The sequence below is a fragment of the Plecotus auritus genome (genome assembly GCF_963455305.1).
Source record: "Plecotus auritus genome assembly, chromosome: 9".
NCBI lineage: Eukaryota > Metazoa > Chordata > Mammalia > Chiroptera > Vespertilionidae > Plecotus > Plecotus auritus.
In genome coordinates, this window is record NC_137783.1 from 72,637,939 (window position 1) to 72,662,766 (window position 24,828).

At 44.4% G+C, this 24,828-nt stretch overlaps 1 protein-coding gene across 7 annotated transcripts in view; it reads left to right on the forward strand.

Moving 5' to 3' along the window:
- The first annotated feature begins 779 nt into the window (after positions 1-779).
- Positions 780-24,828, forward strand: part of CADM1 (cell adhesion molecule 1) — a 362,193-nt gene continuing 338,144 nt past the window's right edge. For all 7 annotated transcript variants that reach the window (XM_080640403.1, XM_080640404.1, XM_080640400.1 and 4 more), the window contains exon 1: positions 780-909. In XM_080640403.1, coding sequence (XP_080496529.1) covers positions 795-909 — 115 coding nt within the window. In that variant the 5' untranslated portion in view covers positions 780-794. The remainder of the gene's footprint in view (positions 910-24,828) is intronic.

The following is a 24,828-nucleotide window of genomic DNA, read 5'->3' on the forward strand; positions in this document are numbered from 1 at the left end:
CACACACACACACACACACACACACACACACACACATTAAAGCCAGGACGGCGACCTTCAGCAAGCTGGGGAGCCTGAGTCGATCCTCCTCGAGCTACCTTTCTCGAGAATCTATCACAAAGACTTGGACTGGCTCCTTTCTCTCAACTATGCCCCAGTCTACCGCTAGGTTGCTGAGCAGGCTCTCCCGCTCGCTCGCAGGACGTGCATAGCACGCATGCACTCTCCCAGATTGTTTTGTCAATCCGGGGACCTGCACTCTCACTCTCCACTCCCGAACCCCCCAGTTTCCCAGAGATCTATTCCTTCAGAGCAAGGTGAGTGACGGAAATTTGCAACGTCTGGTTTCCAGGCCGCTGTGCTCGGTGTACCGCTCAAGGGAACCTCCGGAGATGCTCTAGTCATCTGTTCGATATCGCGCTTGCTATAAGCATTCTTAATAAAGGTGTACGGGAAGCTAGAACCGCCCCCCGGAGCCGGCGCCCCACACACCCGGCGCAGGGAGAACACTTTTTCCTAGATGCCAAGGAAGCGAAAAAGAATTTTAACATAAACATATTTGCATACGCCCCTCCCCTTTGTCCCGCCCCTAGGTGGCGCGGGCGCGTCGCCGAACACCAGCGCCAGGGGGCGGGGTGGGGGATGGGGAAGTCCTCGAAGAGCCGGGTTGGGCTCTCAGCGCGGTGATTGGTCGGTCCAGACTCCGCCTTTAGTGCATGTCATTAGCATATCATTAGTTGTCCGCGCTGGCTCCGGAGGAAGCCGCCGCCGCCAGTCTGAGGCAGGTGCCCGACATGGCGAGTGCTGTGCTGCCGAGCGGATCCCAGTGTGCGGCGGCGGCGGCGCCTCCCGGGCTCCGACTCCGGCTTCTGCTGTTGCTCCTCTCCGCCGCGGCATTGATCCCCACAGGTAGGTGTGGGACCAGGCCAATCGGCCCCCTAAATCTCCTAAGGCACCCCAGTAGCCGTAGCCAAGGGGTGGTGGTGGAAACGTTCCCATGACAACCGTCCCCCACTTCCTAAATCCAAAGCGCTGAGAGTGTGGAGGGGAAACTCAGGGCTAAGATGGAAGGGGCTGAGGGTATCGGTCATTCCCTTCTCCCTTGTCCAGCTGGGTGTGAATTAGAGTCCTTAGGGATGGCTGCACCCACATCTTCTCTCCACGGCTTGGCGCGGAGTGGAGTGAGAATGGGGAGCCCGGTTGGGAGGGGGGCTAGAGAATTTGGAGGAAGGTGATGGATAATAGGCACCCCACCAACCGTCCAAACTCGCTGTTGTCCCCATAACTTGCAGTCCTCGCCTCTCCCAGGCCACCCATTCACCACCACCTCTCCAGCGGACTCCCCAATTCTCCATCCCCAAATCCTCCCATGACTAGCAGCCGCCTCCAGTGAGACCCCTCACTGCTCCACAGGACATCCCCAGACTTGTCTGATCGCTCTGCTCTCCCAGCGCTCTGCGTGTTCCTCGAACCGCGCGCCCCTAGTATTCCCTCCAGCCTGACCGCGGCCCCTCAGTCCCCTCTGCCCGGCTGCGGGTCTCCTTGGCCAGGCTCCAGGTAGGGAAAGTTACCGGGTCCGGCCTCGTAGGGGCCGTTTGCTATCACCACCTCTGCGGGTTGGAGCCGGGAGCCCGCAGTCGGCCTGCCCAACGACATCCTCTGCCGCGAGCGGGGACACCAGATTTCAGGTTGCCCGTCCTTTGAGCAGCCCGGGGGTGGTGGAGGGAGCGTTCGCGGCCTTTGCGCCACAAGGGCACCCTTTGGGCCTCCGGGCGCCCCCTGTGTGCAGAGCTGTCTTGGGAATTTGCCCGGGGGCGGCTCTTCACGCCCAGCGTTTTCCCCGAAGACGCTGAGCCCTCGGCTGGAGCTGCCCTGTGGCTGCCGGAGTGCCGGGCGCGTTGGCGCGGACGGAAAAGAAGAGGGCAGTGTTTGCTTTTGCTAACAAAAGGGAGCTCTTCCCCAGCGAAGAGGCCGGCGGTGCTGCACCCGGCCTCCCGTTCCCGCCACCGCCGAGCTCAGCGGTCGCGCAGCTTCCCCGCGTCCCTGGCGTCCTGCGGCGGGCTTGGCGCGGGGTGCCGGGAACCGAGGCGCGAGGCCGCGGGGGGTTGCGGGGAGGGGGAGGTGCTGGAGGGAATGCTGCAGGGCTCCGCGCCTGCAAAGCCCCTCCTTGCAGCTTCGGAGCTGCAGGACCCACGAGCAACAAGTGGCGGAGGACAGCGAGAGCTCAGCCCCCACCTGCAGAGCCCTGGGCCCGGGCCCGCGCAGCGCGGGAGCCTCCGTGCCGCTCCGGGCGCCGCTCCGCTCGGGCTGTGCCTTTTGTTTACACGCTAGAGGACACACAGTTACGTAAACACCGCAGGAGACACGCTGAATGAAATGGGGATGACTGGGGGTGCTAGCTTTGGATTTGGGGGATGCCGGGTTGGTTGTTTCCTCCCCAACACAGGCTTGCAAGGGAGCTCTGTTCGGGGAACATATTGGGGACGTATAAGGGTGGGAATCTGGCAAGCAGCTTCAGTTCCAGAGCTGAGGATTTTTTCTTCCATGCCACGGTCTGTCTCTCCGGATGTTGTTTATGTGTTTTCCCCCTGTGAATTCTTAATTTATGAGTTACGAGATAATTGGGTTCAGCCGATGCCGGTGTGGTTACAACTTCATTTCGGGTAATGTCTCTGACTGGATGGGTTCAATAAAATGTTTCTGAAAGAGATTCTTCGTGCTGCTGCATTGTAAAAAGCGCCAGTGTCAGTTAAACGTGAGCGTGAGTAAAGGCTGGGTAACTGGCGCATAATAGAGGCAACAATAGACTTGTATTGGCTGCAAAAAAGGGGGAGGGGGAAAGCGCTGGTCAGGAATATTGCCTTTTGACAAAAAATGGGAGCCGAGCAATGCCGCTTGGCAGCAGAGCAGGATTAGATGACACCCCTCCGTCAAGCCTGCTCATTGAAGACACCGAGTAGTAACAACAGTACTATATTTGTCACTATCTCGCGGTAAGAAAGAAGTTGTCTTCCTAGCGAGGGATATGTGCTGACTTGGAAAGGAGCGGTCTGGAACTCAGCCGTGCATGTTAGAGCTACAAGAAAATTCTGTTGCCAGTTACCATGGAAGCAGCTTCTTGCTCTTGTGTACCTCCCTGTTTATATTTTGGTTATCAGATTGTGTTCAAATTAGAAAGTAATTGGGTTTGATTTGTAGTGAGAAGGTAGATGATTTTCAAATCCTTTTAAAAAATGCCTTTGTGTGTGCGTGTGGTCAGTTTGAGAAGGGGTCTAGCCCCTGGTCCTCGCCTACCAGAGAAGATTTCAGTTGGCCACCAGGACTTTTCTCCCTTAGTCCTCTTAGTTTAAGCTTTCTCAGAGGCCTCCAGCCCCACTCTCAGGATTAGAGAAACCTGTTGGAGCTGTCTTCTAACTTCATTGGCCTTATTTCATTTACATCCTTGCTGGGATAGCAATCTAGGGCCATTGTGCAGTAGCTCCTGGTTATGTCTTCCCCTGTAACCGAATCCATCCTCCTTTGGAGAAAATCTCCCAGCCCTCCTGTGGTGTTGGGATGTTAATGAAATGCAGCTAAAATGGGGTTTTCTGAGCTCTTTCCAGTGTAAATCATGCCTGTTAGGTTTTAGGTGCATGATGTTGTTTCTTATCCTGAGCAGACCAGTCCTCTTACCTTTTTCAGCATCCCAGAGGGTGGCTGCTGGGTGGGGCTTTGTGGTGGCGCTGGCAAGCCCAGAGGCTGAGTTTTGCTTCTTGTGGCCTGTTGGGGCTTGAATACCAGGATAGGGACTTTGCAGAAGTGCCGCCCGCTATTGTTGCCTTTCGGTGCATCAAATTGAATAGCCACAGGAGGGACTCGCACTTGTCTGAGATAGCTTTGATAAAATATCCCTCATTAATGCCACTTTATATTTACAGTGTGTCACTGGAGACGCACAAGGCTTCATTTAGTGACTTGTGTGACGAGACAAGCTTGCATTATTTGCCTGGGACATTTTGGAGGAACAAGAGACCCATTGAGCAATCTTTTGAAATGAACAAATACGGAAAAAGGGGGGAATAAAAGAGGAGGCAGTTCTCTGGAACAAGAGCTTTATTCATATGGATGTTGTACATGCTTTATCCCGTTTTCTCCAATGGCCATCCCGGTAAAGGGGAGTGGGACCTGGAAGAAGCCAACAGGCAGGACACTTTCGCATCCTCTCTCACTTCCTGACTTCATATTCTTATCTGAATGGGTCCGCAACTCCCTAACTATTCATCTCACTCCACACCCTCTAACACCTCAACAGGTAACAGCTTTCCTGGGTCTAACAGGGAGATTTTGAAATCCTTCCCAGTTCTGAATTTCAACAGAAGAAAATGCTAGCTACCCGCTGAGGCTGATGGTTATTGGAGGATATATTGGTTGAAGGGAAAGAGATGTCACCTTTCTATGACATGTGTCAAGAAGGTGGCTGGTAGGAAATGTCCGATTAGAAAGATGTCTTGCAATTATAATATTAGTCTGACTATTTTCAAAGAAATGCTGTGAAAACCAAAATCTAAAATTTGATGGTGCTCTTGAAGTTTGCAGTGCCTTCTGCCCCCACTCGCTACATTTTGGCCGCCTACATATGTGAATTCTTATTCCTTGGCTTATGTTTCTAATGATTTTCAGACTTTAAAAAAATTGATAATATTGCTGTGAATATAAACTGTCTTATTCCCTGGGTTTCTGTGTGTGCTAATCAGTCATTTAGAATTTACATTTTAAAAATGTTGTGTGTGTGTGTGTGTGTTTAATAAAAGGCCCATTTTTACCTGAGTGACCTTCTTAAATTGGGCCAAACTAATCGATGCTATGATTTGAACAGAAATTTACCAGCATATGAAGAAATTTATAAAAAATAAATCCAAAGTATTCAAATGCTGTATCTCCCTCTTGGGAAGAATAGTACTGACCATTATGCTGGGCTTTTTAAACTGAAAATCCAGCACAGAAAGGAGAAATCACACAGCGACATCTGTTGCAGAATTGAAAATTTGCTGCTTTGAGTTGGAAGCAATTAGTTCCATACAAGCACCTAATGGTATCAATTACTGTGTGTGTGTGTGTGTGTGTGTGTACGTGTGTACTCATACAAATATGTATATATACACACATATGTACATAGATGCACATGGAGAAACTCACCCAATACAGTATTCATATCCACATTTTAAAAGTATTTAATAGAAAATGTTCACTTCAGCACCAAAGCTTGTTTTCTTAATGTCACCTGTTGGGGAATTTGAGATTTTTATAATCCTGGCATTTTTGAAAGGGGAAGGACATTGTTAGAAATCATCTGGTGAAATCCCATTACTTCACAGTGAGGCAGCTGCAGCCCAGAGAGGGCAGGGCCTTGCTTACCATTGCACTGAGGCCCAGTTACCTCTGCACGCTGGACAGGGAGCAGTTCCCTTGATGTCCAGCCAATGGACCTTCTCTTCCACCTCCCAGCAGGGATGCCCAGAGGGGGATGTGGATCACGGGGAGACAGTATCTTGGCCAGGAATGGTTTGTATTCTGAAGGTAGCAAGATTTATTGCTGTTTTAAGTAATAAACCCATGGCTCAGAGGAGTGACCTCTGGGAGGAAAGGCCCAGTTCTTGGTAAGGTTGTCTTTGGTGTTGACAAATGATTCAGAAACCTCTGGACTTGATTTGGCAGCCACAGCGTGAACGCCATCCAGAGCGCCTTCACAGGGGAGAGCTCAGGGTTGTGTTGCTGTGATAAGTCAACTGCATGAAAACCAGGTTTCAGAATCCTCAGCTTTAGTTTTTTAAGCTTTTGACTTGCCTTTTCAAAGGTTCATATTTACAGTAGAACTCCTTCCCCCTAACTAAGGAAAAAAGGAGGGTCCTTCATTAATGAACAAGAACACATCTTGGTTTCCTTACCAGGTGCTCGCCCCTTTTTATTAAGCAGAGGAAAAGCTGAGTATGAGTTGTTTCTTTTTTTAAAAAAATTTTTTTTGCAAGATGACTTTTTTACATTAATCATATTTTCTTTACTTTTCCATTTCATTATAAAAATTTCAAATATATACAAAAGCAGAAAGACCATAATTAACCCTGTGTGCAAATCACCTAGTTCAGTGATTATCCACCTACAGCAACCCATCCTCTGTCCTCTGTACCTGTCCTCCCCTTCCCAGATTGTTTCAAACAAATCCTGGACATCCTATTATTTCTTCCATAATTTACTTTAGAACGAATCTCTATACAATACAGTCTTCCTTCCCCCACTCTCCTAATCACAGTACCGTTAGTTTAATGTACATCTTCCCAGCTGGCCTACAGTTTTTGCCCTCCCCTTGCTTGTGGGTAAAGCTGAGGCAGAAACCAAGAAGCCAGAGTTAGATTACTGCCTGTACTGAGGAGACCTTTTTGCGTGGTTTGGTTTATTTTGAGCAAGGTTTTGTTTAGATTGGGTAAGATGAGTGTTATTGTTGTGTAAATATGGTTGTGTAAATATGCAGTAATTGTTGCTAATCCAGCCACTGTGGTGTGCTTTGAGAAGCACCGTGCGAGATTGCATTCCAGTTCTCATAATGAATACCTCCACCAGAGGACTTCTGTTAGGGTGGCTGGGGGATACATAGCTTCATTTGTATGTTTATCTTAAAATGCCTCCATGGTATATAAATGCCTTTGCGTTTTTTGAATATAAGGCTTAACAGAAAAAAAATCCTTTTCCCGTTTCTGACTGGCTTAGTGCTGCTTTCTCCCTGTATTCTGTAACTGAAGTGGTCGCAAAATTCTTCTGCACTGCAGGAAACCCATACAACAAGCTGTGAGTATTCGGATGGAATTTTTGTAGGATAGGGGCACCAGGTAGGGAGAAAAGATGACTATTTTTACTGATCAGTAAACTTTCATCTTTTTCTGTCATTGCATATGACATTTGTCCCATTGATTTAAAATATGAATTTTTAATTTTAACTAGAAATGTTGAAATGCTTCAGTATTAATCTCTGAACTTCTTTGTGTTTTTTTTTTTTTAAATAGGTTGTTCCATTTTCCAAAGTTCATGAAATGTGAGACTGTGCGCGCTCACGTGTGCGTGCGTGTGCGTGTGTGTGTGTGTGTGTGTGTGTGTGTGTGTGTTAAGAGGTTCTTTCTCAAATGTATTTAATGTGGACTATAAATCAGAAGCATTTGGTTTTTTGGTTTCCAGCCAAACAAGCAATTACACATGAGATGGTTTTGAGGGGTCTGAGCTGCCCGGCCAGGTGAAAAGCACAAAAGAATGCCTACATTCAAGGTTTGGGAAGGGGGAGCACCACTAAATTCGAATAAACAGCCTTTGTTTGGAAACCAGCAATGAAGGAAGGAACCCACTGGAATGTTTGTAATTACAAGTAGCACCTCCTTGTTTAAATTTCAGAAGCCACAGTTTCTTTTTCAGAGATTTAAATTGCAGGCTCGAGCCAGCAGCTGCTGTTGTGGTTAATGGGCAGTTTCTCTTTGAAGACCTTCCAGTGCTGGTCTCAAAAGCGTGGTGCACTTGGCCTTGAACTAGGGTGAGAAGAAAAGGCAATGGAGGGGTCTATGTACATGCACAGCAAAGGCTATGTGTGGCCTTTCCTCCTCAAAAGAGGAACCCGCGGTCAGGTGGAGAGATAGCTGGCCCTGAGGAGATGTTATGTGACAGGTGTCTTGAATCTCTTAAGAGAGTTGTGGGCCGGGGAGAATTTTTTCTCTTAGTAGATGTTTTACTGGAATAGTCATTTGACCCAACATTTTGATTTAGATATTTCAGAAATGTTAAATAGGCTTGATTGAAAGTGCTCTGATATATATATAAATGCTACTCAGTGTTTGAAGTTGATACTCCAATGATATGGACCTTTAAAAATGCCTAGAATAAGTATCTCGCTCTTGGCAGTCTTCCTTGGTAAGGTAGGCGCTCTGATCCTCTTCAGCATCCAGCAGTGACTGTAATGCCAGGTTGGAATTAAGTTAGGAGGTCCCTGGAGGGGGCAGGGAGGAATCTGCCCAAACACCAAGAGCTCACCTGCCCCAATCACATCTCCCATTGTCTGCACCCTCTCTCCACTTGGCTAGGATTAACCTAAAAGTTAACATGTCAAAAATGGAACTTGCATCTTTTTCTGTCATTGCATATGACATCATTGTCACCCTGGTCTCTAAGGCCCCTAAATTTGGAGTCTTCTCCCTCCTTAACTTCCACTCTTGGCTGAAATAAAATGGGCTGATTGTTTCTCCACAGCATTCTCTGGAAGCCCCAATGTCCTGCCTCTGCAGATCATGTTGTACTAGCATAAGCTTCCTAGCCAGGTCCCCTGACCACTCTGTCAGAATATGTCCACCTACCACGATGTTAGTTCTTCTCTGGACAGGATCATGCTCCATTCCTTTCAGAAAACCCCATCTCACATGCTTGCTTCTTGTATCAGCTCAACATCCACACTGTTTTGTCTTTAGGCTGTTCCTTCCTCAATTGCTGTCTCACTCCCTCTCTAATTGTGCTAATTTTTTATTACTTTTTAGCCCAATTCTGATGGGATTGAAAGACTGTGATTCTCCAGTGAACCAGAGGAAGAAAGTGGTTCCACTGATCAGTCTTCAGCTGTTGCCTTTGCATAAAACTGCTTTCTTATCTGTTTTCCTTAGCTGCTTTGGTTTATAGATGTAGGACGCCTGATTCTCCTCGCCTACCTTGAGAATAAACATATTCCCTTTGCATCTTTCAGTTTAACTAACACATCCTTTTTCTGCTTTACAGGTATATATTTTTATATATTTTTTTACAGTAAGCTGAAGTGTGTAGATATTATGGCCATTATTTTACTGAAAAAATTTAAAGGTTAGAATGCGGAAAGTGTGTCACACCTGTTTGGTGGTATGTGTTTGAATGAGGGCAAATTATAGGCTGGCAAAGTAAGACCTTCAGACACAAAGGCAAGCCTTTAGGATAGGAAGGGCTCAGAAGGGTCAGGGTCACGGTCAAGGGGGCTTCATCTGGAGTTGCTGCTGTGCTGTAAATGAAACCACGCCCCTGCAGATGGCCCAAAATATGAGCCGTTTTAGAAGAGTGGTTGGTGCTCATGTGTGGTCTGTCTAGTTACCAAGAAGTACCTCCCTGGGGGGCTGGAGGGAAGTGCGCTAAAGCTCAGGCCTTTGCTAGCCAGTGTTTGAAATGGCGTGGACCTCGGGAGCAGAGCTGCCTAGCTACACAGTCATCTCCAGCATCGCACTTTAGCTGATGACATCGGGGCTGAATTGTCACTGGCTCTCATTGCTAAACCTGTTGTCTTAAGGATCTGTTCACAGCCTTTACTTGATAATAGTATGTGCCACAGTTCACCCCTTACTTTTTCCTTGTTTGGATCCTTCCTCTGCCTGGTTCAGTTTTTGCTAGTAGAAGGTTAAAGAGCATGATACTTCAGTGATAGGAAAACTTGGTGATCCTGGAGTCTTTGGGGACAGTCTTGGGAAAAAGGTGTGTATTTGGCTCTTTGCCGAATGTGCCTGTGGTCAGCGAGCCGCCCAGACTTACTATAGTAGTCATCAGCCTGAATGTCTCATCTGAGCAGGCGAGGAACATTGCTTCATCCCTCTTGGGGAACCCCTTACCCACCCCGTAAAACTTCACAGACAGGGAGAAAAACAAGGTAATCTAGTACTAAATTTCTGCTCGAATGGTTTTAGCTCTTAAAAGGTTCACATAAAGATTAGCTTAAATGACTTCGAGCTTCACTTTTCCCTGTGCGTGTCCAGTGAGCACGCCTGGAGCAGAGACCTTGTTTCCTTTCTTTTAGTTGGCTAGTCATCACGTGAATGTTGGTTGTTGATCGTGAATGTTGGTTGTTGACTGTTTCCCTTTTCTGAAGCAAAGCTCTCCGTCTCCGGCCTAGCTGGCCAGCGGAACACCCGGAGTAGGTTTCCGAGTGACGAAGCCCGGTGAGTTAGAAAGAGCAGAAACAAGCTGCCTTACAGGGGGCTAAAAAGAAAATAAGATCATATATATGAACATACGTGAAAAGGGAGTTTTATATGTATGTATGGCTTTTATTAAAACCGCCACTATTTAGTGATGTGGGTTTTATGCCTCAGACTACTGCTGATCACATTTGTAAATCTCACATGTTTGGGAATACTGAAACATAAATACCACACTGATAGGATTAATTCAGCATATACTGTCTCTAAGGTGAAACTGAAGAATAACCTGGAGTTTAAAAATTTTTTTGTAAGTAAATGGAATCATCTAGTACTGACAGTGATTATAATCTCAAATTTCTGGACCTTATTAACACAGAGAGGACTATATTATTTTACCTAACCTCCTGTATTTTAAAACACTATATTTAAATGAAGAATTTGGCCCGGCTGGTGTGACTCAGTGGTTGAGTGTCAACCCAGGAACCAAGAGGTCACTGCTAGATACTTGTCAGGGCACATGCCTGGGTTGTGGCCTCGATCCCCAGTAGGAGGTGTGCAGGCAGCAGCAGATGGATGATGTTTCTCTCTCATCAATGTTTCTCTCTATCCCTCTTCCTTCCTCTCTCTCTAAAAATCAATAAAAATGTATTTTTTAAAATACTTTATTAAAAAATAAAAAGTAATTTGGTAAGGCACCTGGTGGAAAAATGAGAATTTAAAAGTGACTTTTAAGTGGAGCACCTGCTTTTACACCAGGCATTATGCTGGGTGCATCCATAGTTGGGTGGGTTGATGTCTGTCTTCCAGAAGTTTACAGTCAATTTTTTTTTCAACTTTTATTTTGAAAACTTTCAAAACCACAGGAAGGATGAAAGAAAAGTACAATGACTGCGTGTACTTCCCCGGGTTCATGGACAGTTACAAGTTGCCCATTTGCTTTCTCTCTAGCTCTCTGAATAATGTGGACAAACTTTCTTTTTTCACTGAACCAGGTGAAAGTAAGTTGAAGGCAGTGACACTACCCCCTGGCTGACTTCAGCTCCTAACTCCTGAGAATAAGGACATTTACCTGTGCGACCTCAGTACCATTATTGTGTTCAAGAAACTCAACATTGGTTTAATAATGCCTAATATCTAGCCCATATCCAAACTTCTCTAGTTGTCCCAGTAATACCCTTTATATATTTCCACATCCTTCCTGATCTAGGCTTCGTCAGAGATCACACACTGGATTTGGTTTTCCTGTCTTCCTTTACCTAGTACCGTTCCCTCCCTGTACCTTTTCTTTTGAGGCTTTGTAAAGGGGGCTGTCTTTCATGGCGTTGACATTTGGATGCGTCCAGACCTGCTGTTTTATAGAACGTCCCACAGTTCTACAGATTGTTGGATCATTTTCTCACAGCTCCATTCAGACAGCAGACCTAGGCAAGAATGCTGCATGCTCATGTTGCCACTTCGCCACCTTCTTACAGAATCACATCAAAGGGATGTAATATCAGTTTTTGTCATATTATTGGTGATGGTAAGCTTGATCCCTTGGTTAATGATAAAAAATTAGTTACTTCATTTCCGTGGATTTATTGATTTGTCTATTAATGTCCCTTTATGATTAATAAATAATTTGTGGGCTATTTTGAGCTGAAGATCCTGTTTTCTAATAACATTTCATCTAGCATTTTTAGCATCATTGATAAATCTTGTCTGAATCAAATATACCAGTAGTCCCTGGCTGGGTGTCATCCCATACACCCAAAGACTGGCGGTTCAATTCCCAGTCAGGACTCATACCTAGGTTACGCGTTCCAACCCTGTTCGGGATGCGTGTGGGAGGCAACCAGTCGATGTTTCTCTCTCTCTCCCCCACTTCCTTTCCCTCTCAAATCAGTATAAAAACATATTCTTGGGTGAGGATTAAAAATATATGTAACGGTAGTTACTAAATTGTGGTTTGTCTAATTCTGTCATTCCCCGGCCTTGGCCAGAGGCAGGCTTGCCTGAAGAAGAGCTTGCCTTGCCGCCTCTCCTTTGATAAAAATCACAGTGGACTCAGATTTTAAAAATTCAGTGTGATTATATTTCATTATCATCAAATTTGGCCAGTGGGAACCCCTTTAGTCTGGCTCCGATTCCTTTTGATATATCTCTGTTAATTTTTAAGAACTTTCTTATTTTATGTCACAAGATATCTAAGCTCACATTGTATTTTCTCTACCCCAGACCTGGAATCAGCTATTTCTCCCAGATGTCCTGGTTTCTTTTCGTATTTAAATATCAGAGTAGTGCTCATTGCTATGGACTTATCTTTGTTTCAGTGGGCAGAACTAGGATATATTTGATGTCTCATAGTTAATACAAAATAGTTTTGGAATTCCTCCACTAAGACCACTGTAGACAATGAATCTACCAAGTATAGCTCACGCTTTTTTTGCCTTTAAATGAGATCCCACGGAGACTAGGCAGAGTACTGTGTTCACAAGATCACAAGTAACAAGGCTCAACAATCAAAGCTATAAAAAGAATTCTCACTTCCTCCCTTACCTTCTGGCCATTCCCATCTATCTTACTATATAGTAGCCAATTCCATTCCTTTCTCATGTATCCTTTCTATTTGTCCTTTTAAAAAAAATAATAGATAGTATTGTTCTTTCTTTTCACACATTCCTCAAGCTGTGTTAACATCTGCTTATATTCTGTCTCCTTATTTGACAAACTCTGGGTTCTCAGTTATTTTAATGATTTGCCCCCCTTTGGCGTTATTTTACTTTAGAAGCCCTTATATTTCTTTTAATTCTCCAAATTACTTATATGAAAGTAGGGACTGGATAGCTCCTTCGCATACAGTGCAGTGTGTCTCTGATGTTTAATAATGTCGCCTTATTCTGTTTCTCACTAGTTATCTTGTACTCTTCTCTTGCCACTCAAGTGCCATATCTATTTCTCAAGCCTCACTGTCCCACTCTGCTCCCTTTTCTAAGTTGTGGTGTCCTTAGTTCCTCTACACAGCCTTTTGCATCTAAACCTCAGACTGTTCTAAAACTGTCTATTGGACATTTCAATCTGGATGTCCCACAGTTACCTCAAATAACATCACTGACAAAGCAACTATCACTTATTTAGTGTCTTCATTCATGATCGTATTTAATTCCCACTGTCACCCCATGAGTAGTGACCTATCCTGCTTTATTCCAGATGAGGAAGCGGAGAGGATGATAGATCCCTTGTCCAGAAGGCACAAATAATAAGTAGCAAAATCAGATCTATTTTCAAAACCTATAGTTTTAAACACAACTATATTTTCCTAAAATTCAAGATGTCTACAACGGAACTTAACATTTTTTCTCCCCAAACCTCCCTCTATCCTGTGTTTACTCTTGAGTAGAAAGGTACCACCATTGACCCAATGAGTTAAATAAATCTGGGAGACATTTTAGGCTTTCTTCCTTTGCTATCCTTAACCCCTCTGTTAGTTACCAAGTCCTGCCTACCTCTTGCATTCACCATCTATTTCACCACCACTGTTTTAGTTGACCCTTATTCTCATTTTACAGACGACCAAAGATTTAAATTAATATAACAGCCCCTTAATTGGTCTGTTTACCTCTAGTCTCATCCCTTGTAATGCATCCTTAATACTGCTTCTAGACAGATCTTTCTAAAATGCACAATAGATTGTCACTCTCTTGCTTAAAATCTTTGCACGTTTTCTCAGCACCTTAAAGACCATGCTTGCACTGTTTCATCATGGCCTGAAGTGCCCTTCCTCACCCGACTCCTGTCTTCCTCTCAAGCTCATCTCCTGCCACCTGCACATACCGTGTTCTTGCTTTAGGACTTTCTTTAGGTGCTACACACTCTTCTTTACTAAAGAGAACATGTCCGACGTAAGCCATGATCTCACAGGCTCTCTGCTTTTTATATGTTACCGGCTCCTCCTGAGACACCCTTATGTATGTTGCTGATTTCTACATGTCTTTGAGATCCAGCTCAAGATTTTGCAAAGAAACTTTCATGACTCTTCAGGTTGGTTAGATGCCTTTTCTTTGTGCCCCTCCTGACTTATCTTCTTCCTTCCCATCAAGCATCTTTCTCTGAATCGCCCCGTGTTCCTTCTATATACCTGTGCATTTCATATTTGTCCAACTTGTTTTCACCAACAGAAATGTCCCACCCTCTGGTCTTCCATGTCAGCATGTTTAAATCCTATGCATTCAAAAGACCCAAGACCAGTGTTTTTCAAATCTAATCTGATTGCCAGCCTGAATGTAATGTTTTCCTTTCAACTTCCATTACAATTTCTCTAGCCATTCCATGACATTTGACACCTTCTACATACATATTGACATGTGTCTATGTATCCTCACCTTTCTATAGGAAGGGCTATTGTTCATCTTTGTTCTCTTAACAGAGCATAATGCCCTACATAATATGTGCTCAATAAATGTTTGTTGAAACAATGAATGAAATGGAAATTAGGTATCTATCACCATTAAATCGTTTCTGGCCCTTTCAAAATAAATGTGAGCAGAGGACATAATGAAGACTAGTATAAAAATGAATCCCTCAAGGTTGTTTTTTCACTCACATTTTCCTATTGCACAATCTGATTTCAATATGTATATAGTCTCTCCTTTCTTATTTGTTCTGAATCCTGGTAGTTGGGGTATAGAATTTGTACTGGGCCTTTGTGTTTATAAATTTAACTTAGTGGTTGTCTTATTTTCAGCTTTTAGAACTGTACCTCTTGGTGGAAGTTGTTTATTCTCTCATTATGGATGAAGAACTATCGGAATGCTTGAGTTTTTCATAGTCTGGAGGACTGACTTTTAGTGTGTTTGTTCATACTTGGTTGTTGGGCATTCGTTGGAGAGATATTAGCCCACCAGCCCAGATAAGAAAACCTCTTTCTATTTATTTAATCACTCCACATCCCTGGGGTGGCTGGACTTTAAGTCATTGCTAAGGCCATACTGGCACTTCAGAGTTGAAGCGACAAACCAAGAAACTTACCTCAGGGGCCATCTGCCCCTCTTCCGCTCAGTTTTCTTGTGTCTTTTCTTAAAACTGAGAGATATTCTCAGGAGAGGCATGGTGAACATGGAGATTTACAACTCAGGGTGACCGTTTTCCCATACAGTAATAAAGATATATGTGGAGTCAGTGGCTACAGGATCAGAAAACAGATCACAGTAGTTGGATCAGACATGAGAAATGGCTTGATGCTGTGTTTTAAAAACATGAGATGGGTAAGGCAGTCTGTTTTACGGAGATGCTTGCGCTATTTGTGTGGCTGTAGTTGGTGCTAAATAAAACTGTGGCAAAATTAAGCTTGTAAAGTTAATTGCCTACTACCAATCTAGTTTTAAACAGAAAGATTTCCTGCTGGTTGTTCATGGAAGAGGGGAGGAATTTTATATGCAGGCAGAGGGAGAGAGTTTGCTAACATTACCTTTTAATTTAGGAGAAGTTTGGAGTTTGTTTTTTCCTATGACATAGAGGTGGAAGCCACTCTAACCAAAGTGTATTGCTGTGATATTTTAAAAATGCATTAGTGACACTGATATATCTGTGGCCTTGTAAAGGCGTTTTTTGAGGGGGTTGGGGAGAGCCAGCCTTTTTCTCACTGTCCTAAGTGATGTCTGCTTAATAACTTTAACTCCCTGTCAGAACTGGGAGGGGCCAGAGGACCCATCAGAACTTATTTCATGGCTTATTTCTAAGGTGTTCCCTTCCCATTCCCATCCATCCATTTAGAATTACTTTCTCTGCCTAAGGCATGCATCCAGCCTAGACTGTGTTTGGTGCTTAAAATGCTCTGAGTTAAGGGGAATCCTAGCATTTTATCGAAGCTTCCCTTGTAGCTGTAGAGCTCTGTATTGTCTTAGGTTACACAGCTTGAAATTCTTAGGCATCATGTATGAATTATTGCAATTAGTTGAGGTTTTGAGCTGAATGACATATCTCCATATCTCCATTTCCCCTTTGTTGGTAGATATTTTTAGGGGGGGTTTGACTTCTTAAGAAATCCTTCAAGGTAGAGGCATTAAACCCTTCCTTTCCACCATGAATATATCTCTGTTAGCATGGCCTACTGTCAAGTACATGAATGGTTTGATAGTGATATTTAAGAAAAATTGTTTCTTTCAAACACAAATTTTGTCCGTTTATTAATATATAGTATATGATAGCTATTCCCTAAGAGAGAGAAGAGGCTAGTTAATTTCTTCTAGAATTAGGTGAGTAATGTTTCAAGAATCCTACTTAAAAACAATTGCTCTAGGTCCTGCTTATTTCATTATTTTGGTCATTTGCATGAAAACTAGTTGATTCTTTAAATAACAACCCCATTCAGTTTTCTTTTCCTTGTAAAACGTTATTCATCAAGTATTATATTCCATCCATGCAATAGCATGAGTCAGGCCTAAAATAGTAATGGAACTTTTTTCCTTTTTTAACCAAAAATATCTCCCATTTTTATTTTCATTTACCTATGATTTATCTCTTTATTCTTGTTTCATAAAGTGAATGCATACAGCGTTATGCTTTAATAGAATATTTTTAAGGTATTAGGATTTTTTAAGATAAGGTCATCACCTTGAAGATTTTGACCTGGACCTTTCATGAAATAAAGGAGCAAGAAAAAGACAGACTTACACAAAAAGATGAATATATAATCTACTTATGGAATAACTGATAAGAGTAAAATTCATTTTATAACATTTATCTGGTTCTAGTTCTCAAAGCTCTACCATTTCAACAAGAGGATATCTACATTTATATATTGGATCTCCAAAGCATCCCCTTTGAAAAAATTTCAACTCTTGAAAAAGGTTTGAAAACCAAGGGCCTAAACAGAATGAGTCCTTTCAGGTTGAAAACAACAAAGCTAGAGAGAATGAATGACAGTTTACTAGAGCATATCAGGGCTGAGGCCAAAGCCACAGGCAGTAATGAGGAATGTGACTGTAGCCTCAACAGAGAACTGGATTCGGAGCTGGGATTTCAGATCACTGTCATCTCCCGTCTTTCTATCAGAAGGATAGAAAGAAGGGAGCTGACATGGAGTTGGAGTGTCTACAAGGCTTTTCATTTAAACGAAGTCTTGCAAACGTGGGCAAGATTTCCATCCAGAAAGATGGGAAGAAAGGACATTCCAGGCTGAGGAAGAAGGAAAGCTAAAATGGCTAATGAGAGATGAGATTAGCAAAAGATAGCTGGGGTCAAGATTGTGGAAAACCTTTGAATGCCAAGTTTGTTTTTTTTCTTTTTTAATATATTTTTATTGATTTCAGAGAAGAAGGGGGAGGGAGAGAGAGGGAGAGTAACATCAGTGATGAGAGAGAATCATTGATCGGCTGCCTCCTGCACGTCCCCTACTGGGGATCGAGCCCACAACTCAGGCATGTGCCCTTGACTGGAATCAAACCCGGGACCTTTCAGTCCGCAGGCCGATGCTCTATCCACTGAACCAAACTGGTTAGGGCTGAATGCCAAGTTTAGATTTAGTTTAGGAGATCATGGGGATTTTGAACAATGAAGAAACATTGGATTGGTGCTGTAGGAATGTGATTTGGCAATGGTTTGTGATCAGATAGAAATGAGAAATTGGTTAACGGTGTAATAATTCAAGTAACTAGGATGGAGGAGGAAGAATAGAGGTAGAATTGATTGGATTTGGTGGCTAACTAGAGAATGAGGATTAAGAAAAAAATAAAGACTGTAAATGAAGCTGTGCTTTGAATTTGAACTTGAGTGGCTTTGGAGAATGGCTATTCAAATGAACAGAAATACAAATATATGGTAGCTTTTATAAGGGAAGACAATAAGCTTGGTTTTGAATATAGTAAACTTGAGCTGCCATTAGAACATGGTGGAAATGTTTAGAAGGTAGTTTGAAATGTGGTGCTGGAATTTAGGAGAGAAGTTGGGAGCAGAGCTGGAGATGAGATTTGGAAGTCATCTGTAAAGAGTTAATAGTGGAAGTTCTATATTATGCATTGATCCAGTTATTTATTTGATATAAATGTGTTGAAATGCCCAAAGCGTGCCAAACATTGTATTAAGTGCTGGAGATGAGTGTATGAGAGGTCCCGAAGGGGTGATGCATAGAGGTAGAATGTTAAGGAAGGTGTGTTTTTAGGAGGCAAGATAAGGAACTGTGTGATGAACACCAGGAAGGACTAGTCAGAGGACTGGAGATTAATGTTGCTGAAAGAGGAGGGAGTAGTAGAGGGGAGATAGGCCTGCTGATGTGGGATGGAAGTTCGTTAAGTTGCCAAAGAGTCAGAAAGTGGGGAGAGGAATGAATTTTCTTGGAAGTGAATGAATTCTAGGGAGGAGGTTGTGTAACAATGAAGTTAGACTTAGGTAACAGCCAGTCACACAGCTAGGATGTGGCAACACTGGAACCAGATTCAGATTTTTGGACTGGAACTCCAGTTCTCCTTGTAGTGTACCAGTACACCCGATCCTGCCTTCGCCATGCTATAGGGAACTGTGGAGTGTCCATGTTCCTTAAAATGTTTTTAAAATGCTTGAGGTTGTGATGTTGAATAAAGCACAAATTAATAAACTTCACAACTGTCCTTGTATTTTATGTAATGAATGACAGCTTTGGCAGGCAGAAGCATGGAGGGAGGATGGTGAGAAGCTGTTTTTCTGGGATTGTGTTTCTTTAACAACCTCCACCAGAGAACAAAAACAAATCTTAGTGTAGCACAGGGAGCACTTTCAGGATGGCAGGACGAATCTAGGTCAACTTACTGGCAACTCTTATTCTTCAGGTAGATTAATGTTTGCATCCTGGTTTTCAACATACTGTGCAAAGTCCAGAAAGACTGGGCATGGTTCCTTAGTGAAGATTAGTCAGCAGGGGGTCGCGGATTAAATGGATGTGTGGGAGCATTTTTCTTTACAGCTGAGTAATGAGAGTATAGCTCAGGCCTAATAATGGTAACCTGCATTTCCTTAACTCTTCCATGAAAAAGATAAATCTTTGTGGAATTTTTCCATATTGTGTTTAGGAGATGACTGGTCTTCTGTAGGTAGTAGGATCAGAAAGTAGCTCAATTTAGCAGTGGAGCTCTGAAACTGGAGTTGGCTAGTCTAGCATCTTTAGCATATTTTCTCCTGCCATGCCTCTCCAGTGTTGTCCAAGAGAACGTTCTGTGATGGTGGAAATATTCTGTATCTGTGCTGTCCAAGATAGTAGCCACATGTATCTATTGAGCACCTGAAATGTGGCTAGTGTAACTAAGAAGCTAAATTTAAAAAAAAAAAAAAAAATATATATATATATATATATATATATATATATATATATATATATTTGTATTGATTTCAGAGAGGAAAGGAGAGGGAGAGAGGGATAGAAACATCAATGATGAGAGAGAATCATTGATCGGCTGCCTCCTGAGTGCCCTACTGGGGATTGAGCCCACAATCCAGGTGTGTGCCCTGACCTGGTTCATAGGTCGACGCTCAACCACTGAGCCACACCAGCTGGGCAGAAGCTGACTTTTTAATTTTATTTATATTAAACTAGTAGCCCTGTGCACGAATCTGTGCGCCAGTAGCTTGCTGGTAGCTTGCCGGTAGCTTGCTGCTGCCCTCCAGTAGCTCTTCGCCCGCTGCCCCGCCCTCTTGTAGCTCCCCCCACTCCCCCGGCCCTCCCTCATAGCTCGCTGCCCCACCCTCCTGCTGATCCATGTTCCGGTCACTATGTGGTCTGTCATTACGCTTCAAGGCGTAACCATCATTTGCATATTACATCTTTATTATATAGGATAGCCATATAGGGCTCTAGCTGGTTTGGCTCAGTGGATAGAGGTTCGGCCTGCGGATCAAAGGGTCCTGGGTTCGATTCTGCTCAAGGGCATGTACCTTGGTTGCAGGCTCCTCCCCAGCCCAGACCCTGGTCAGGGCTTGTGCAGAAGGCAACCAATCGATGTATTTCTCACACATCGATGTTTCTCTCTGTCTTTCTCTTTCTCTTCTACTCTTCCTAAAAATTGATGGAAAAATATCCTGGGTGAGGATTAATTTTTTTAAAAAAGTCACATATAGTTAATTGCTACCATATTGTGTGGCATAGCTCTAGACTGAAAAGTAGGATGCCAAATTGTCACGCTCGTCAATAGCATTAACTGGTGAGAGGAGGTTGGAAGAGGGGTTGAGTTAGGGCCGTAGTCGGCAAACTGCGGCTCGCGAGCCACATGTGGCTCTTTGGCCCCTTGAGTGTGGCTTTTCCACAAAATACCACGGCCTGGGCAAGTCTATTTTGAAGAAGTGGTGTTAGAAGAAGTTTAAGTTTAAAAAATTTGGCTCTCAAAAGAAATTTCAATCGTTTTACTGTTGATATTTGGCTCTGTTGACTAATGAGTTTGCCGACCACTGAGTTAGGGTATTGACATTCATTCCAAATTCAATAGATTTGTATTGAATCTTGGACTCAGCTTTTGTGGACACCCAAATTGTGCATTTCTCTCTACTTTTCTCTTGCTTTTCATGTCTAAAAGCTTCTTGAATATCTTAGCTGTCCTTCTTCATTTGAAGAATTATCCCTTTTGGCTTTACAGGGGTGTAGCTCATCTAGCGCACAGATTAATAGCTCTATCTTTGTCCTTAGAAAGCTGAATCCTGAAGGTTACTGTTACACGACTGTACTACCATATGCCCATTCACATTGTTATCTTGTGTGTGCACGATGCTGAGAGTGAGTGAAATGTGAAAAAAAACATCATTCATTTTAAATAGTTTTGACTGCCAGGTTAATGCGACTCTTAAGCAGAGCTTCCTGAGGTCTGGCCATAGTAACTGCTTTTAACTTGATTTAAAGTTCTTAAACATTCTGAATTGCTTTACGTAATCTTTTTATACTGAACGTACAATTTTCAGGCTCTTTTTTATTTTCAAATCCATAACTGACAGCTGCTCAACACCTCATTCAAATAGTTTTAAGAGTTTTAGAGAAAAGTTGAGACAGACTGGATTTTCTGACGTCCGTTGGATTGAGATATTATGGATTTAGAGTAGATAGAAAGGGAGAAAGAAAAATATGAAATAATTATTGCACATTCACTGCTTGCCCAATGACAGTGATTTGAAGTTTAATAACTAAGAAACCTGACAGGAAGCAAAATGACCCTTGAGTTAACATCCAAGACTCAACATAAGAAATGAATATTCCATTTGAAATAAAAATTTTTATGTGTGGCCTCATTTGTTTTATTACATTTCACACTACACTGATGCACAGAAATGCATATATATCCTATATAATAATATGCTAAGTGTCCGGTCGTCCAGTCGGCCGTTCAACCAATCAAAGTGTAATATGCTAATGATATGCTAAGGCCGCTCAACTGCTCGCTATGACGTGCACTGACCACCAGGGGGCAGGCAGTCGACCGGTCCACCAGTCGCTATGATGTGCACTGACAACCAGGGGGCAGATGCTCTGACCGGTAGGTTAGCTTGCTGCTGGGGTCTGGCTGATCAGGACTGAGCAAGATGGGCCGAACATGCCCTGGAGCCCTCCTGGCTGGCCAACCTCCTGCATCCCTCTCTGGCCCCAATCATATACCGGTGGGGTCCTTTGGCCTGGCCTGTGCCCTCTCGCATTCTGGGACCCCTCGGGGGATGTCAGAGAGCTGGTTTCGGCCGGATCCCGCAGGCCAGGCTGAGGGACCCTACAGATTCATGCACCGGGCCTCTAGTGTGTGTGTGTGTGTGTGTGTGTGTGTGTGTGTGTGTGTGTATAACAATAAACCTTTTCTTGAAACATATTGTACAGATTCTATGAGACTGTAAGCCTTGAAGGAACTAACCCTTTAAGGGAATCTGTGATGTCTAGAGCACAACAGATATTTCTCAAATGAAATTGACCATTTTATAAGAGAAATAAGGTCATAGGTTTTCCACCTCTGTGTCCAATGACAAATAAAACTATGGAACTGCCCAGTGGCTCAACTCGAGAAGGCTCTGTAGTATCTATAGTGAATATAGAGAAACTGTCCAAGAGTTAAAAGTTAATGTGATTATACATTTTGTTCTCAGCCTTTTAATGCCTTTTGAGTAAATGCTGCATGCATGCACCCCCTCTTATATATTTGTGGTTATGTGTATCACCTACTATGTGCTAGACACTGTGTTAAGTACTAGATTTACAAAGATGAATTTGGTCTCTTCCCTCCATAGACTTATACTGTAGATTCTTTTTAAAAATATATTTTTATTCAGAGATGAAGGAAAAGGGAGAGAAAGATAGAAACATCAATGATGAGAGAGTATCATTGATTGGCTGCCTCCTACACACTTGGGACCGAATCCATAACCTGGGCATGTGCTCTGACCAGGAATGGAACCTTGACCTCCTGGTTCATAGGTTGACGCTCAACCATTGAGCCATGCCAGCTGGGGCTACTTTAGATTCTTGTGTGAGAGATAGTAAAACAAAAACAAAAAACCAATGCTATGTGCTAAGAACCATAATACACATGATCTGTGAGTACTGCAGAAGCACAGAAGAGGCGTATCTAACTTAGTATGGAGACTGAGTCAGGAAAGACTTTCAGGGCCTCTTTTGTGTTGGGTCTTGAAAGGTAGTTTGCAGATAGCCATACAGATGGTATTAGTGTTTCCAGGTAGGGAGGGAGTATGCGGACAGATACAGAATCATAAAAAACGTGGGGTATCCTGGGAACTGCAAATAGTTTGGCACAGTTGGGGGAAAAGCCTTTGTGAGAGGAGGAAAATGTGAAGCTGGGGAAGGTATGTGGGAGTCAGGTCATGAAGGACAAACTAGGTAATAATGAGGAATCCCGTGGAGTGTGTCAGTAGGGGAAGGGGAGAGTCAGATTAGCTGTGGGTGGAATGCATTGGGAGAATTAGAGATACTTACTATACAGTTTGGGAGGAAGTTGGTTTCAAGATGTGTTTGAGGGTAGAGTTTCATGACTGTGAGAATGAGAAAAGGAAGACTAGTTAATGGTCAGGTTCTGGCTTAGCCATCTAGGTGTGTGATAGGAGTTGAGGAGATGGACAATGTTGGGGTTAAGCTTTTAAAGAGGTTGTGGCACATGCAGGTGGAGATCTCTAGCAGCACTCGCTTGGAGCCAGGGTCATTGATGAGATCTCCCAAGTGTGTATACTGGGTAGGAGGAGAAGAGGAGCTTAGGACAGAACTTCAGAAACATCAACGATTACAGGTAGGTAGAAGACAGACCAGCTAAAGGAATGAAGAAGGAACTGTCAGAGATTTGGAGCAACATGAGGAAAGGTTTTTTGTTTTGGGATCCAAGAAATAAGAGTGTTCGCAGAAAGGAAGGGAGAAACACTGTCAAATGCTACAGGGAGGTCTGATAAGATAACGGAGGCCATTCATTGATATAGCACTTAAGCATTTGTAAGGGACAACCTGCCTCACAATTTCAGTGCTGAGGAGAGTGGAAACCAAATGGAGCGGGTGGAGCAAATGGAGAGTGCAGAAGAGGAGGAGGGAGTATAGTCAAGAATTTTAAGAGGTGTGACTGGTACAAATAAGGCCAGGGAGAAGGAAGTGGACATAAGGAGATGTAGAACTGAGGGGAATTTTATAATATGTATATTTATAAATTAGGGATCCTTGAGAAGATATATCCTATTTAATAAAGAGGGAAAATGCTAATTAACCATCACTCCGTCACAAAGATGGCTGCACCAACAGCTGAGGCCAAGTTCCCATAAGGAGCCTTAACAAGCAATCAGCAGGGACCTGAGGCTACGCCCTCCCCCGCCCCCGTGGGGCTTGACAGGGGACCTCAAGGTGCGCTTCCCATCCTGGTGCTGGGCTAGGGGACCTCAGGCTGCTCCCCCTGCCCCAGCACCAGGCCATGGGACCTCAGGCCGTGCCCCCCACCTGGCAGGGCTTGACAGGAGACCTCAGGCCACACCCCCCACCCAGCCGGGCTTGATGGGGGACCTCAAGGTGCACTTCCCGTCCTGGTGCTGGGCTAGGGGACCTCAGGCTGGGGCCGGGGGACCTCAGGCCACGCCCCTCACCTTGTGGGGCTTGACAGGGAACTTCAGGCCGTGTTCCCCACCCCAGCACCAGGCCGGGGGACCTCAGGCCGCACCCCCCACCCTAGCACCGAGCCAGGGGACCTGAGGCTGCGCCCCCCTGCCTGGCGGGGATTGACAGGAGACCTCAAGGTGCACCCCCAGTGCTGGGTCGGGAGAACTCAGGCTGCACCCCGCACCCAGGGGGGACCTGAGGCTGCACCCACCTGCTGATGGGGCTTGACAGGGGATATGAGGCTGTTCCCCCCTCCTGGTGCCTGGCCAGGGGACCTGAGGCTGCGGGGCTTGACGGGGGACCTAAGGCCATGCCCCGCACCCAGTGGGGCTTGACAGGGGATCTCAGGCCATCTCCCACACCTGGCGGTGCTTGACGGGGGACCTCAAGGCCCACCCCCTAGCCCGGGTCTGGGCTGGGGGACCTCAGGCCACGCCCCCCATCCTGGCGCCAGGCCAGGGGACCTGAGGCTACGTTCCCTGACCAGCGGGGCTTGACAAGGGTGGGACTAGCCAGGTCTGGATCTATCCCAATGAGAGGGGTGGGGCGGCCGGGTCTGGGTCTCACACGATTTTGAGGCACATGTGGGTGGGCAGGGACTTGACTCTGGGTCCCATGGTGTGCCCCTGACTCTGACAGGAGGAAGGTTTTCATATACATTTTACTAATTTTCTTTCATCTCAGACACTTCTATTATAGAGAAAGGGCAAATAGCAATATTAAATTATTTCCTCTAATTAATTCCCTTTTAATGTGCACGAATTTCGTGCACCAGGCCACTAGTGTATGTATGTATATGTATGTATGTATGTGTGTGTGTGTGTGTGTGTGTGTGTGTGTATA